The sequence below is a fragment of the Oratosquilla oratoria genome, chromosome 26, assembly GCF_046742065.1.
Source record: "Oratosquilla oratoria isolate Oo_2021 chromosome 26, ASM4674206v1, whole genome shotgun sequence".
NCBI lineage: Eukaryota > Metazoa > Arthropoda > Malacostraca > Stomatopoda > Squillidae > Oratosquilla > Oratosquilla oratoria.
Window position 1 is genome coordinate 51,174,143 of NC_134802.1, and position 12,500 is coordinate 51,186,642.

The 12,500-nt window shown below is 40.8% G+C and overlaps 1 protein-coding gene across 1 annotated transcript in view; it reads left to right on the forward strand.

The window, feature by feature from the left end:
• The window catches only part of LOC143039225 (protein obstructor-E-like), a 35,358-nt gene extending 25,777 nt beyond the window's left edge, over window positions 1-9,581 (forward strand). Inside the window, exons 4-5 of the mRNA XM_076209092.1 lie at window positions 1,064-1,268; window positions 9,153-9,581. Coding sequence (XP_076065207.1) covers window positions 1,064-1,268; window positions 9,153-9,171 — 224 coding nt within the window. The 3' untranslated portion in view covers window positions 9,172-9,581. The remainder of the gene's footprint in view (window positions 1-1,063; window positions 1,269-9,152) is intronic.
• Window positions 9,582-12,500: the final 2,919 nt, after the last annotated feature.

A 12,500-nucleotide genomic window follows, 5' to 3' on the forward strand; every position in this document is an offset into this window, starting at 1 on the left:
TCCCCTTCTTCCCCAACCCTTTCCACTTCTCCCTGTCTCCCCCATCTCCCATCTCCAGCTCCTCCTCTTGTTTCTCTTCAACCCGTTGTCTTTTCTTTATTTTTTCTCCCTTTGATTTTTCTTTACATTTTTTCTTTTCTATTTTTTTTTTTTTTTTTACTTTCACTTTTCCCCGTTTTTTATTTCTATTTTTTCTCTTTTTTATCATTCCTTATCTTTTCCTCCTTTTTTTTGTTTTCTTTTTCTTTTTTCCTTTCCTCCTCCTTCTCTTCCATTTTTGGGGAGAGAGGTCGGGCTTCACGTCACGAAGAGTTTGACCTCAATAATGAACTCTGGACTGCTCGTTGAGAGGCCCGCGGAGGGGAATGAACAAAGAGAGAGAAAGAGAGAGAGAGAGAGAGAGAGAGAGAGAGAGAGAGAGAGAGAGAGAGAGAGAGATCACGACTTCGAAATGAAACTATCGACATAGGGCCAAATTTTCTACAATCTAAAATTATTTGTCTGTTTCTCAATCCTAGATTGATCGAGACTGTGCTCACTACCTCTTAAACTCACACACATACACACATTTGCGTGGACACAAACACACGCACACACGCACACGCACACACACACTCATACACTCACACACACATACACTCACACATTCATACACTTAGCTGAATGGAGCTTCTAGATCAACCAGGGTTCGAACCCGGAGAACAAGTGAGATAAGCTAATGCACTTTTGATTTTCTATTTAATTTCATATACGTAATATAATTAAACACACACAACATATTCTTGGTTATTGTGATATCTTAAGAACTTTAGTGACACCCATACGGACCAGAGGCACACGGAGACATTTCAAACTTGGTAACTCATCTTCATTAAAAAAAAAAAAAAAAAAAAAAAAATCCTAAGTTCTAAGAAACCTCCTTTCTGCCCCTCTTCCTTATTCTTCCTTTACCACCTTTATGACGTCACCTCTATGCCGTCACCTCTATGACGTCACCTCTATGACGTCACCAATTATCCCTGAGGATAGAAACGCTGGTTTGACGGGACACCTGGCTTTTCAGAGCTCGTTGGCTTCAAGTGCCCCGCCTACTTAGACTCGAGGGACCCCGCCTACCGCTTCTATCCCTTCCCTCGCTTCGCCTCTGACGACTGCGGGTCCTACATCGTGTGCGTGAACGACCTTCCCAGGAGAGTAGGCTGTGGCGACTACCAGGTCTTCAACAAGAACACACTCGGCTGCGACGAGCCCAAGAACGTGCCAGAATGGTGAGTCTCGCGTTTGTGGTTCGTTTGCCGTCATGTGATTTTATTTGCCTGAGAATGAGTGTTTGTTTTATTCATCTATTTGTTTATATTTATTTTATTTTATTATATTTGTTTATTTGTTTATCTATTTATCTATTTCATTTTATTTAATTGTATTTTATTTCATTTGTTTCTTTATTTCATTGTATTTTATTTTATTTGTTTATCTATTTATCTTATTGTATTTTAATTCATTCATTTTATTTTATTCACTTATTCTTTTTTGTCTTATTCATCTATTTTATTTTACTATTTTTTTACTATTACTTCTTTACCTGAAGAGAGTCACTCTGAAGATCTGACATGTTAACTCATTGTGATGACACTTGCTGCCTTATGTGTGTGTGTATGTGTGTGTGTGTGTGTGTGTGTGTGTGTGTGTGTGTGTGTGTGGGTGTGTGTGTGTGTGTGTGTGTGTATGTGTGTGTGTGTATGTTTTGTACTCATTTTGGCTGCCGTGGAGTGATTTCTTTCAGCCACAAAGTTGACCCTCTCCCAGTGTTTTATCATTTCGGTCGTTTACTCAATTTGCTAACAAGCATTTTCTTTCAGATTAACAAAGGATCCTCATTTCCTTATATCATCTTATCTTGATTCATGTTTATAGTGATGTTATGATATAGCAATTAGTAAGAAAATATTGTTGTATATTACTGCGTTTTATACTAATGAGTACAGTACTATACCAGTTTATATAAATTTTATTCATCATGTCGTTACGTTAGTGACTAAATGTGTACTTTAGCTTCTGAGGTCACTTTGAAAAAATTACTTATGGACTGGCAAGTAGAGTACTGTAACAGTTTATATAAATTTCGTTCATCATGCTATTACATCAGTGACTAAATGTGTACTTTAACTTCTGAGGTTATTTTGAAAAAAAATAAATAAATACTGTACTCGATAAACAACCGCGACAGACGACCAATCAGATACCTTCGGCCGAACCTGGATTCAACCGACCAATCAACTGCGTTTCGCGGTTCGTATACGAAAATAATAGCTCCCCCGGATTTTATAGACCCAAACTCCGCAACCCTGAGGTAGCTGGCAACGGTCCCCGGGTCCTCCCATAGATAACTGTAGGGAAGAAAATGGGATGTTGCAACATGGACCCGTTTTCTGTGTCATCCAATAGTAGTAGGAGGAGGAGGAGGAGAGGAAGGAAAAGTTGTTGATGACGACTGTCAAGTTTCCAAGAGAAAAGATAGGTTTGACAGAGAAGGATCTGGAGTTCGAGTGCCAGCCCCTCGGGGCTGCACCTCCAGATAGAGGTTAGGGTGTTGATGGAATCTGAAGACAAGCAGCGAGGGCATGATTCTCTCCGATGTCTGTCTCGCAAGATTCCCATATGCAGGTACCTTTGTTCCTTGGTTTTGTTGTTGTTGTTGTTGTTGTTGTTGATGGTGTTGCTGCTGTTGCTGCTGTTGTTGCTGTTGTTGTTCCTACTTTTTTCGGGAGCCACAAGGATACCACAGGCCTAGGACTACATATCCATCCTGGAGGATGACCCAGGTACCACCCACGCGGGACCTGACTGGGGAAGGCCGATACTATCAGCCGACGCAGTTCATAGGGGCTTTGTAGCCGGCAGAGTCGGTTTACAATACCTCCAGGTATCGTGGGTGGTTCTCTGCTCAAGTTTCTGGGCATTCGGACAGGTAATATTGCGCTTCAGCGTCAAACGTCAAACAATCCCGGTACTGTCGATCTCCAGTTGTGTTCTTACGTGTGACCTGCCAGAAAGAACGGTTTTGTAAAGGAAGTTTATGGTAAAGAGCTTCGGCCGGGGGCACAAGAGGTCCGTGCACAAGGACCTCGCCGACTTGAGGTCTCTGCTCCCAATCTGTGTCGAACAATCCACCATGTTCATTCCAACACTAGAGTCTGTGCCTTTACCTGTTTTCTACTGGGAGACACGGCAGCGTTCATCCACGGCTCTCTTTCAAACTCTAACTACAGAGGTTCTTCCATTCCCCTTGATATTGATGTAGCCTTGCACCCAGTTGAGGGCCACAGACTTGCCCTGTAACTGGAGCTTCTGTATTGCGTGAATTGAGGCCAGGAGGCGAGTGTTGCCACAGGTCTGAGGATATATTTCAGGTTGTCTATGACGGATCTTGAGTTCATGTGGACCACCGCAAGACCTGCATCCGAGATTATGGCATTCCCTGAAACACCTTGGCTTGCAATGGCTTTGGTCTGAAGTGAAGATGAGGAAGAGACAATTCTCTAACCAGACTAGATCATCTGTCACGAAGACAGATCCCCGTTGTTCACGGTCTGGTGGGGTCTGTTGACCTATGTGTGTTGATAGATGGTATTCTGACCACACCGCCATTTCCTCGCCCAAAGCACGTACACATGCAGGTTCACATTAACTCTTTCAGCCCGGAAAGGCCATAACAAATAAGGCTGTAGAGACCAGCTGTCATGGCAGTGGATATTAATATCCTGGATGTGGCGGATCCGTACACCCTTTTCTCAAGGAGATCAGGCCACAGCCCGAAGTCGCGCCGGGACCTAATTGCCCACGAGAGTCAGGTGTCTGGACAGAAGAGATTTTCTAGCCTCTCCAGGGCCGTAGAAAGGTCGCAACGAAGTGCCATCTCTCTCGTGGCATGAAGGACCTTTGCCAAGAATTCAGGCAGGGATGGAGTGATGTTTCCAACAAAAGGCCCAAAACCTTGGTTCACTTATGGACCAACAGGACAATCCTGACCTCCTTATTTTGCAGTTTCTCAAGCTTAGATATTCTGTTTCCGTGGGTAGCTACCGGAACTGGGATAGTATCGTTCACTGTGAAGTGGATTGAATGCAAGAGTCCAAAGGATTTGACGAGTTGCTTTGATTGGCTTCCTCGTCATTGTTCTCGTGACCCTCATCATCTCCATCATCAATTGGGAGTACACGATTGGGAGTGTGTTGGTTCACTCACACGCCGTCGACAGACCTCACTCCAAACAACTCTCAATATGCTCGACCAACGTGCCCCAGCCTTGAATTCTGTGGACGTACCCTTCGTCTCCTCCATCGAGGAGTTTTCAAATTCTGGTTTCTTGCCAAGTATGAGTCACACATTTATCCAGACCATAGATGCTGGAAATGACGGTTCGAGTCCAGATTGAATTCCTGGATATTCGAAGGACTTTATGAGCTTCTGTTGTTGTCGTTCCCTGGATTGTGTGGCCAAGCAGTCCCTACTTGTAAATTTAGAATCTGGCAACCCTCCGAGTCTTCCTCGGAGGTTGCTCTTGATTGTAAAAGAGAGAAGACTGAGACATTAAAACAAACGGACTTCTACCTAGTTTGCCTCACCAAACATCCAATGTAGATCATAACTCCAAATCTACATTCTGTCTTCTTGAGGAACGTCATGGCTGGAACTGTGTTTTCCTACAAATCCCTTATAAAGTCTACATCGTGGGAAGAACTTCCAAACCCAAGCGTTGGAGGTCAAACCGTCATACGAAGTCCTTGCCATCCTTACTGTCATCTTCAGGTTTTACTGAATTTTAGTTAAAAAAAGGAGAAAGTTATCAAATGTTTAGATCAATAGAAACCCCCTTCCAATATAAAGAGCTAAAAACTCTTTCTAGCTCTTTCCATTTGACTCCTTTTGTAGTATTTCACGATTTAATTTGGTTATTCTGGGTTCTATCAGGTGATTTAATTAATCTGTGGGAAACTCCCTCCGCAGCGAAAAAATGTAGACCCTCTTCACAACAGTGGTTTGAACTGCGCGGAAACCGCAACAGTACCACATAGTAAAGGAAAAACTGAGCAGTTATGTGCGAACGCCTCCATTGACTTACACTGAAATTAAACCGCAGAAATTGAAACCACTTGTGCGAACAGTTCCATAGGTTCGTTTCACACTTACCGACTTTTCGCCGTGCGACGTCCACGACAGAACGTCGTGCTCTCAACCATGGATGTCTACGGACGCTTTCACACGTCACGACCACGACCATGTGTGGAGGCATCCATAGATAGTCATGGGCATTTGAGACCACGACGTCATGTCGCGGACGGCGCACGGCAAGGAGTCGATACGTCTGTAATGAGCCTTCAATCCTCAGTATGGTGACGCACCTTAGGCACTTGATTCTGGTTACAAGGGGTTTCAGTTTATAGAGATCATTTAGGGTAAATGACATCAGTCACGATACGCAACACAAACCCGAGACAAAATCTTTAACCCTGTCGCTCCTAAGAGTTTCCATTCACCTGGATAAAATCGCAGTGAGAAGGTTAAGGTGATTCACCTAACTAGCACAAGTCTCTGTCGTAGTAGAGGAATATAGAAAAAAAAAAACACCTAGAATTGTTTGCCCAAGTCTTCAAGAGCTATTTTGGGCAAGAACATAACGGGATGCCTCTGTCCAATTTTGATACAAACGGCCAATGCCCCATGAAAGCTGAATTACATCATCGAGCGTTAACCAGTCAAAGACCTTTCCATCGCTTATGAGGGAGATGACTATCCAAGAGATGCATCCACCCTTTACCTAATCCTCACTCATCCGACATTCATTCTGTTTCCATTTTATCTTAGTTTCTTGTGGATGAAGAGCCATCTTTGATTACTGCCTTGGTAGCAATGCAGCAAAACACAGCATCTCTCAAACAGAGCCGACAGCCGAAGCTGGTTTAACCACACCACTTCCCCCTAATCAACTCATGAGAATTAAGAGAAGACAAGGAGAAATCCATTTGGATTGCATCAGTGTATCATCCATTCACAACCATTTCACACTCGTACTTGTCTCTTTCCCTCTCCCTTCCCTGCTCGACAGACATTCTTGTTTTTACCCGAGGCTCCGTTCACCCCATCCACCATCCCGTTCTCGGTCTTCCTCTCAAGCTCACTCCATCCACCTCTGTCCTTCACACTTTTTTTTTTTTTTTGCTCGTTATTTTCCATATCCCCAAACCACCCAAGCCATATCTGCCAATTCCCTTTCCAACCCCACTCTCCTCCTCACCTCACTTTTTCTCACGCTATCCATCCTCGTAACCCCACCATACTTCTCAGACACTTCGCCCCAAGCACATTTCAATTCTTCCTTTCTGTTTCATTTAAATTCCAGGTCTTTATCCCAGATAATGTTACAGGCACAATCACCACTTCAAATATACTTTTTTTTTTTTTTTGGCATCCATCCTAAGATACCTATTTTTGACGAGTTAAACACCATATGAGGACGGAGCCTTTACTTGTACGACGTTCCGCTTATTACAGCTTTTTCAAGTACAAGTTGAGATACATATGCTTGAGATTAAATAAGGGGAAAGAAGGGAACAGGAAGAGAAAAGAAGTAGGGGTGGAAGGAAGAGAAGGAGGAGGAGGAGGAGGAGGAGGAGGAGAGGAAGAGGACAATTTTCATCCCCCTAAGATATTTACTTATTTCCCTCACTCCACATCTTACCTTCACCCGGACTTCTCCACTAGCTATTGCATATGACCCTAACTACTTCAAAATATTCACTCTTTCCATCTTCCCTCCTTTAAGTCTTTATTCCAACTCACCAACACCCTTTTCCCCTCTACAGCTCATCACCTTACTTTTGCCTACATTTACTTTCAACTTTCTCCTCTCAAAATGCCTCATGAATACCGCAGTTATCTATCTTAGAACTTCCTCTGTCCCAATCATAAGCGCAGTATCATCAACAAACAACAACTGGCTCACCTCCCACTTCTCTCCTTTGTATCTAACCATCTCCATTCCCCTGCCCATCACCTTCACATTTGTCTCCCGTACCACACCATTCATGTAGACATTGAACAACCATGGTGAAAAGACACAACTTTGGTGTAGCCCCACCTTCACCTCAAATCCCTTTCACCATTTCTAACCCTAACACAAGCTCTAGTGCTCACGTAAAAACTATTGATTACCTTTAACAAATTTCCCTCATGCCATGCAGCTGCAACACCTCCCACAATGTCTTCCTGTTGACCTTGTCATAAGCCTTCTCCAGATCTACAAAATCACAAAAGATATCCTTACCTTATACCAAAAACTTCTCACATATCTGCCTTACTACAAAACGGAATTGATCCATGCATTATTTTCCTTTCTTCCTCAATTACTCCTCTCTATTTGCACCGTCCTACCTTTCCAACTAAATTCAACAGACTGAACCTTCTAAAACCATTTCACTCACATTTTCCCTTTTTTCCTTTGTAAAGTGGGAACATGCAAGTACGCCTTAAGTTCTCTGGCACTTTACCTTCGTTTTGGCACCCAAACGGCCTCACTAACCAATCCACTTTAACAGTCATGCACTCCACATGACATCCAACCAAGGTGCCTTAGCAGTTTTTACCATTTCAATTATTTTTGTGTCTCATTTTTTTCCATCTTAGTCCTTTTTCCTTTCAGAGTTATTCCCTTGGTTCCTCCCACTGCCAGTCAATCCCTCTCTAACATCTTTTGCATTCAACAGTTCTCTGAAATACTTATTCATCTTTCTCTTGCCACCTTTGCCTCCATGAGCATCTGTCCACCCGCACCCTTCACTTTTTCCTCTCTTCTTGAATCATCCCCCACCTTCACTCTCTTCATTCCCTTCCAAAACATATTCTCCGTTCTTTGAATATATATATATATATATATATATATATATATATATATATATATATATATATATATATATATATATATGAGAGAAATACGCTAATGGCAGCGACATCAAACCGATAATATATATATATTGTCAACCTCCTACCCCATTTCACATCTGCCCTCCTCTTTGCATCCCTCACTTTGCATTTCGTGTCTTCGCTTTTCTTATACCTCTCATCTGTTTCCAGTTCTTATGCTCTCGCTTTTTTATTTCCACTCCAGCCCTCACATCTTCATCCCAACATTCCCTGCTTCTCTTTCTGTTCCCTGTCATCTTCTTCGTGCCACGTATCATCTTTGCACACTTTATCTCTTCCTTCTTGAAACATATTCACTCTTTTTCTACTCCTGTTTCCCATTTATCCCTCGCCACTTTCCACATTTCTTTCAACATCTTCTTATGATATTCTTTATCTTTCTCGTATATTTTTTTTACTCTCAGTACTTTTCTAGTTCCTTCCATTTTCCTCTCTCTCCACTCTCCATTTCCCGTCTACCAAAAAAATTAATCATTGGACAATCGTTTTCTCTCTTCCCTGAAAACACGAACATCCAGAACTCCTCCAATCTTCCCTTTGGGTACTACTACATAATTCATTAATGCCCTATAAACTATCCTTCCCTCCAACATCCTTTCCCACTTTTGCTTATGTTTGGCTCTATCCTTAAACACTGTGCTAACCACAGAGTTGAACGAAATTGCCTGTCGTTAGTTAAGGTACAAAAGGAGTTAACCTAGGACGAATTGCTTAGAAACGGGTACAACAGCCACGAAGTCAAATCATAACTACTCTTGGATAAAAAGGATGTCAGAAGTCTCGCACTGTCCACGTTCAACGCATCAGAAAACGTTCAACAAACTCTGGAACTGTGGACATTTGTCCCAGTAGGTAGCAAAGGCTAGACCAAATCTGGGACTGGAAAATTGTCTCAGTAGGGAGCAAAAGTTCAACAAACTCTGGAATCGTAAATATTTGTCTCAATATGAAACAAAGGTTCGACAAACTCTGGAACTGTGAACATTTGTCCCGAACAACAAAGGTACACACCTTGGAACCGTGGACGAACGTCAATAGTTTGATGAATCTAAAGACTGTGATCTTTTGTCCCAGTAGACAGTATTCTCCCACCTCACCAATAAGTAAGTAAATAAATAGAACAAGATAAATGTAGACTTGTCCTGTAGATTAATCGCAACTCTGTTTTTCAGCGCCAACTTCAGGAAGTAAAAATCGCTCCGTTCAATCCTGTGTGAGCCATCCATCAAGACGACAAGATCTTCTCCATCAACTTCCAAGAGCATGACATCGCTGGCTGGGAGCTTTCTGTGCCGGCCTAGTATTAACTTCAAAAGTAATTTTTCAAGCTGCCATACATAGAATTCTACATTTACTTTAGGGACTGCAAAATTGTCACTGGAACATTTGTATGTTTATATATATGCATGTGTCTACGTAATATACCACTTCAAGTGAAATTCGCTGGAATCTATCCCCTGTAAATTACCTACTTTCTTTAATTGTATGGAATAAAGCTTTTTGTACAGAAAGAACAATAACTATTTTATATACAAAAATTCCACACTTATAACGACTAAATCAAACAAATAAATCACAATAAATGTGAGGAAAATCTAAAAGTTTTTTTCATTTCTTTACACTGGTTTTCGGATGTCTGCCTGGGAGCTCACGGGGGATGAGGAAGAAGAAGGGTGAGTCCAACTGAGGAAAATTTGCTGACGCCAGATCATTTTATTAAGCTTAAGGGAAGTCCAGGAATGTAGTAAATTAGTACCTAGTGCAATTATTCTAGTAATTATTTGGAATATTTGAAGATTGACTCCTAACCACATTCCTGGCCTTCCTTCAGCTTATTAGATTTGCTTGGACCAAGCTAAATTATATATCCTTGAAAGATTTCTTAGAATTAGCGGGTGAGTGACAATTCAAAGAAAATGAGAAAAATAATGGGAAAATAACCAATCAGCTAGTTTGGAAGAATCATATCAAATAATGATGATGATAATCATACATTGATGATGATGATGATGGATGATGATGATGATGGATGATGATGGATGATGATGGATGATGATGATGATGGATGATGATGATGATGATGATGATGATAATGATGATGATGATGATGATGATGATGATGATGATGATGATGATGATGATAGTGATGATGATGGTGGTGGTGGTGGTGATGGTAGTGATGATGCAAGAATCACTTAGTCTTATATCAATATATATATATATTGATATATATATATATATGTATATATATGTATATATACATATATGATATATAATATAATATATAATATAATATAACATGATATGATATAATATAAAAGAATCATCTTAGCTCCAGCCTACAGAGTTGGATTATCAAAAACTTCATAATTGTTGAAGTAAGAAAAAAAAAATACCGAATTTCTGAAAGTATAAAAAACTGGAAAATTGCCTCCTTCCTTAGCAGAGATTTCTTGGGAGAAATTCCTGCCTATTTGGGGAACTTTCAAATTCAAATTGATAGCCACTCCCCACTCCTAGAGTCCCTTTATACGGAGAGATATGACATCAGTCACGTGACTCAAGAGAGCCGCCATTTTGTGGCCAAATAATTTCCTCTCGCGTTTGTTGTTTGTTCTTGATCCTTCGAACCTATTGTGGTTGTTCACTGAATGTGCCGGGTTGTTGTTGTGCACTTGAACGCACCTACACTCCCTTTACACAGAATCCCTTTATACAAAAAGTTGTGACAACTCCAGACACGTTAATTAACAAAGGAGATAAAGGCTTTGGATTCAGTAATGACAACAGAAAGATGAATCACTTCCTTTGTATGGAGGACGCAAACCTAGAAACCCAAGATTCAAAAATAGTCGATGATCTTCTCCGGTTGATTAAAATGTTCGGTGACGACGTTGTCGTGGATCTTGGCTTAAACAAGGAAGCCACTTTAGTACTGAAACGTGGTGTTCGGAAGTACAATGACCCTATCATCCTTGAGAATGGAGAAAAAGGCCTATAAATACCTCAAGAATGGAAAATAAATATATATAAATACCATAACACTTTGGGATTGACTCGTTTAGGTACACAGAAAAGAAAGACAGACTAAAAACTAAACACACCGAAAGATAAAGGAAAACGGCATCAGCCGAGTTTTACATACAGAACCTAACAAAGAGCGTATTCCTCTGGAACGCAGAGAACCTGGAAGAGCTGCACAGAGCAACCCGGACGATCGTGACCGAATCTAAATCATTCCAGAGGAACGATACAGACCATTTATACTGCAAGAGGAATGCTAGAGAACGTGGTCTTCTTGGCATCAAAGATATGATGAGTAAGTTGGTCTTCTGAAGCATCACTTAGGAAGTCAGAAAGATCAGTGAATGAAAACTGCCATGGAGGAAGGAGTGTAGGGATAGCGTATGGAAACATCAAGATCAAATATTCGATTACACAGCACAAATAATTAACAAACACCTAGACCACAGTGACCACTAGACCACAGATGACCTAAGTCTTAGTCATTTAGAGCCGGAGTCACAGGCTCAATAGCCTTTTCCGGGACTCTTCGGTGAATATCTGTGTGAGTATTACAACTCATGACAATGCTAATACGATGGAGCATCTCAATTGAGACTCATCTCAAGGCTTGGGGAGAAAAGACATTGTTTGGACAATACTCCCAGAAAATGGAACCTCTTACACACAATAACTCCTGGAAAGGGCTAAAACACAGCAATTCTAAGCCTCAGTGTTTATCATGGGAGCACAAAATCGAAGTTTACCTACAAATTACAATATATCAAACCTGGGAAATACATTTTCTGTGTGTGTGTGTGTGTGTGTGTGTGTGTGTGTGTGTGTGTGTGTGTGTGTGTGTGTGTGTGTGTGTGTGTGTGTGTGTGTGTGTGTGTATGTGTGTGTGTGTGTTACCTTCTCTGTGGTTTTGTATGTATGTATGTATTTATGTATGTATGTAAGTCTATATGCATACCTGTATCTATCACAAAAGAGTAGGCCATAAGGGTACAACATTACAAAAGAAAATTCTATTCACAAATATCATCATCCTCTTACTAACAATATAAACCAAATAACGAACGCAATGAGAATAACTGTGGTATTCTTAAGAAATCCTTATATAAATCTTGTATAAATCCTTGGAAGGGAAAGATTTTATATAAGGATTTTTTTAAGAATACCACCGTAAGATTCCTATGGTGGTATTCTTAAAGAATTCTTTATATAAAACTTTCCCTTTCAAGGGCTTTTATAAGATATATATATATATATATATATTATATATATATATATACATGGAAAGATTTTTTTAAGAATACCACTATAATACTCCTGGATGCAATGAGAGTCCTACACACGAGGGAATGCAGGTTAATGTGTACTTTGTGCAAATAGCCCTCTTGCTCTGGTCACAGACCCCCAGGGATTCTATAAACAAAGGACAAAGTATTATCCTCCACGTTGGCTCTTTTTACCACATTGTTATAGTCTTTTTTTTTTTTTTTTTTTGCATT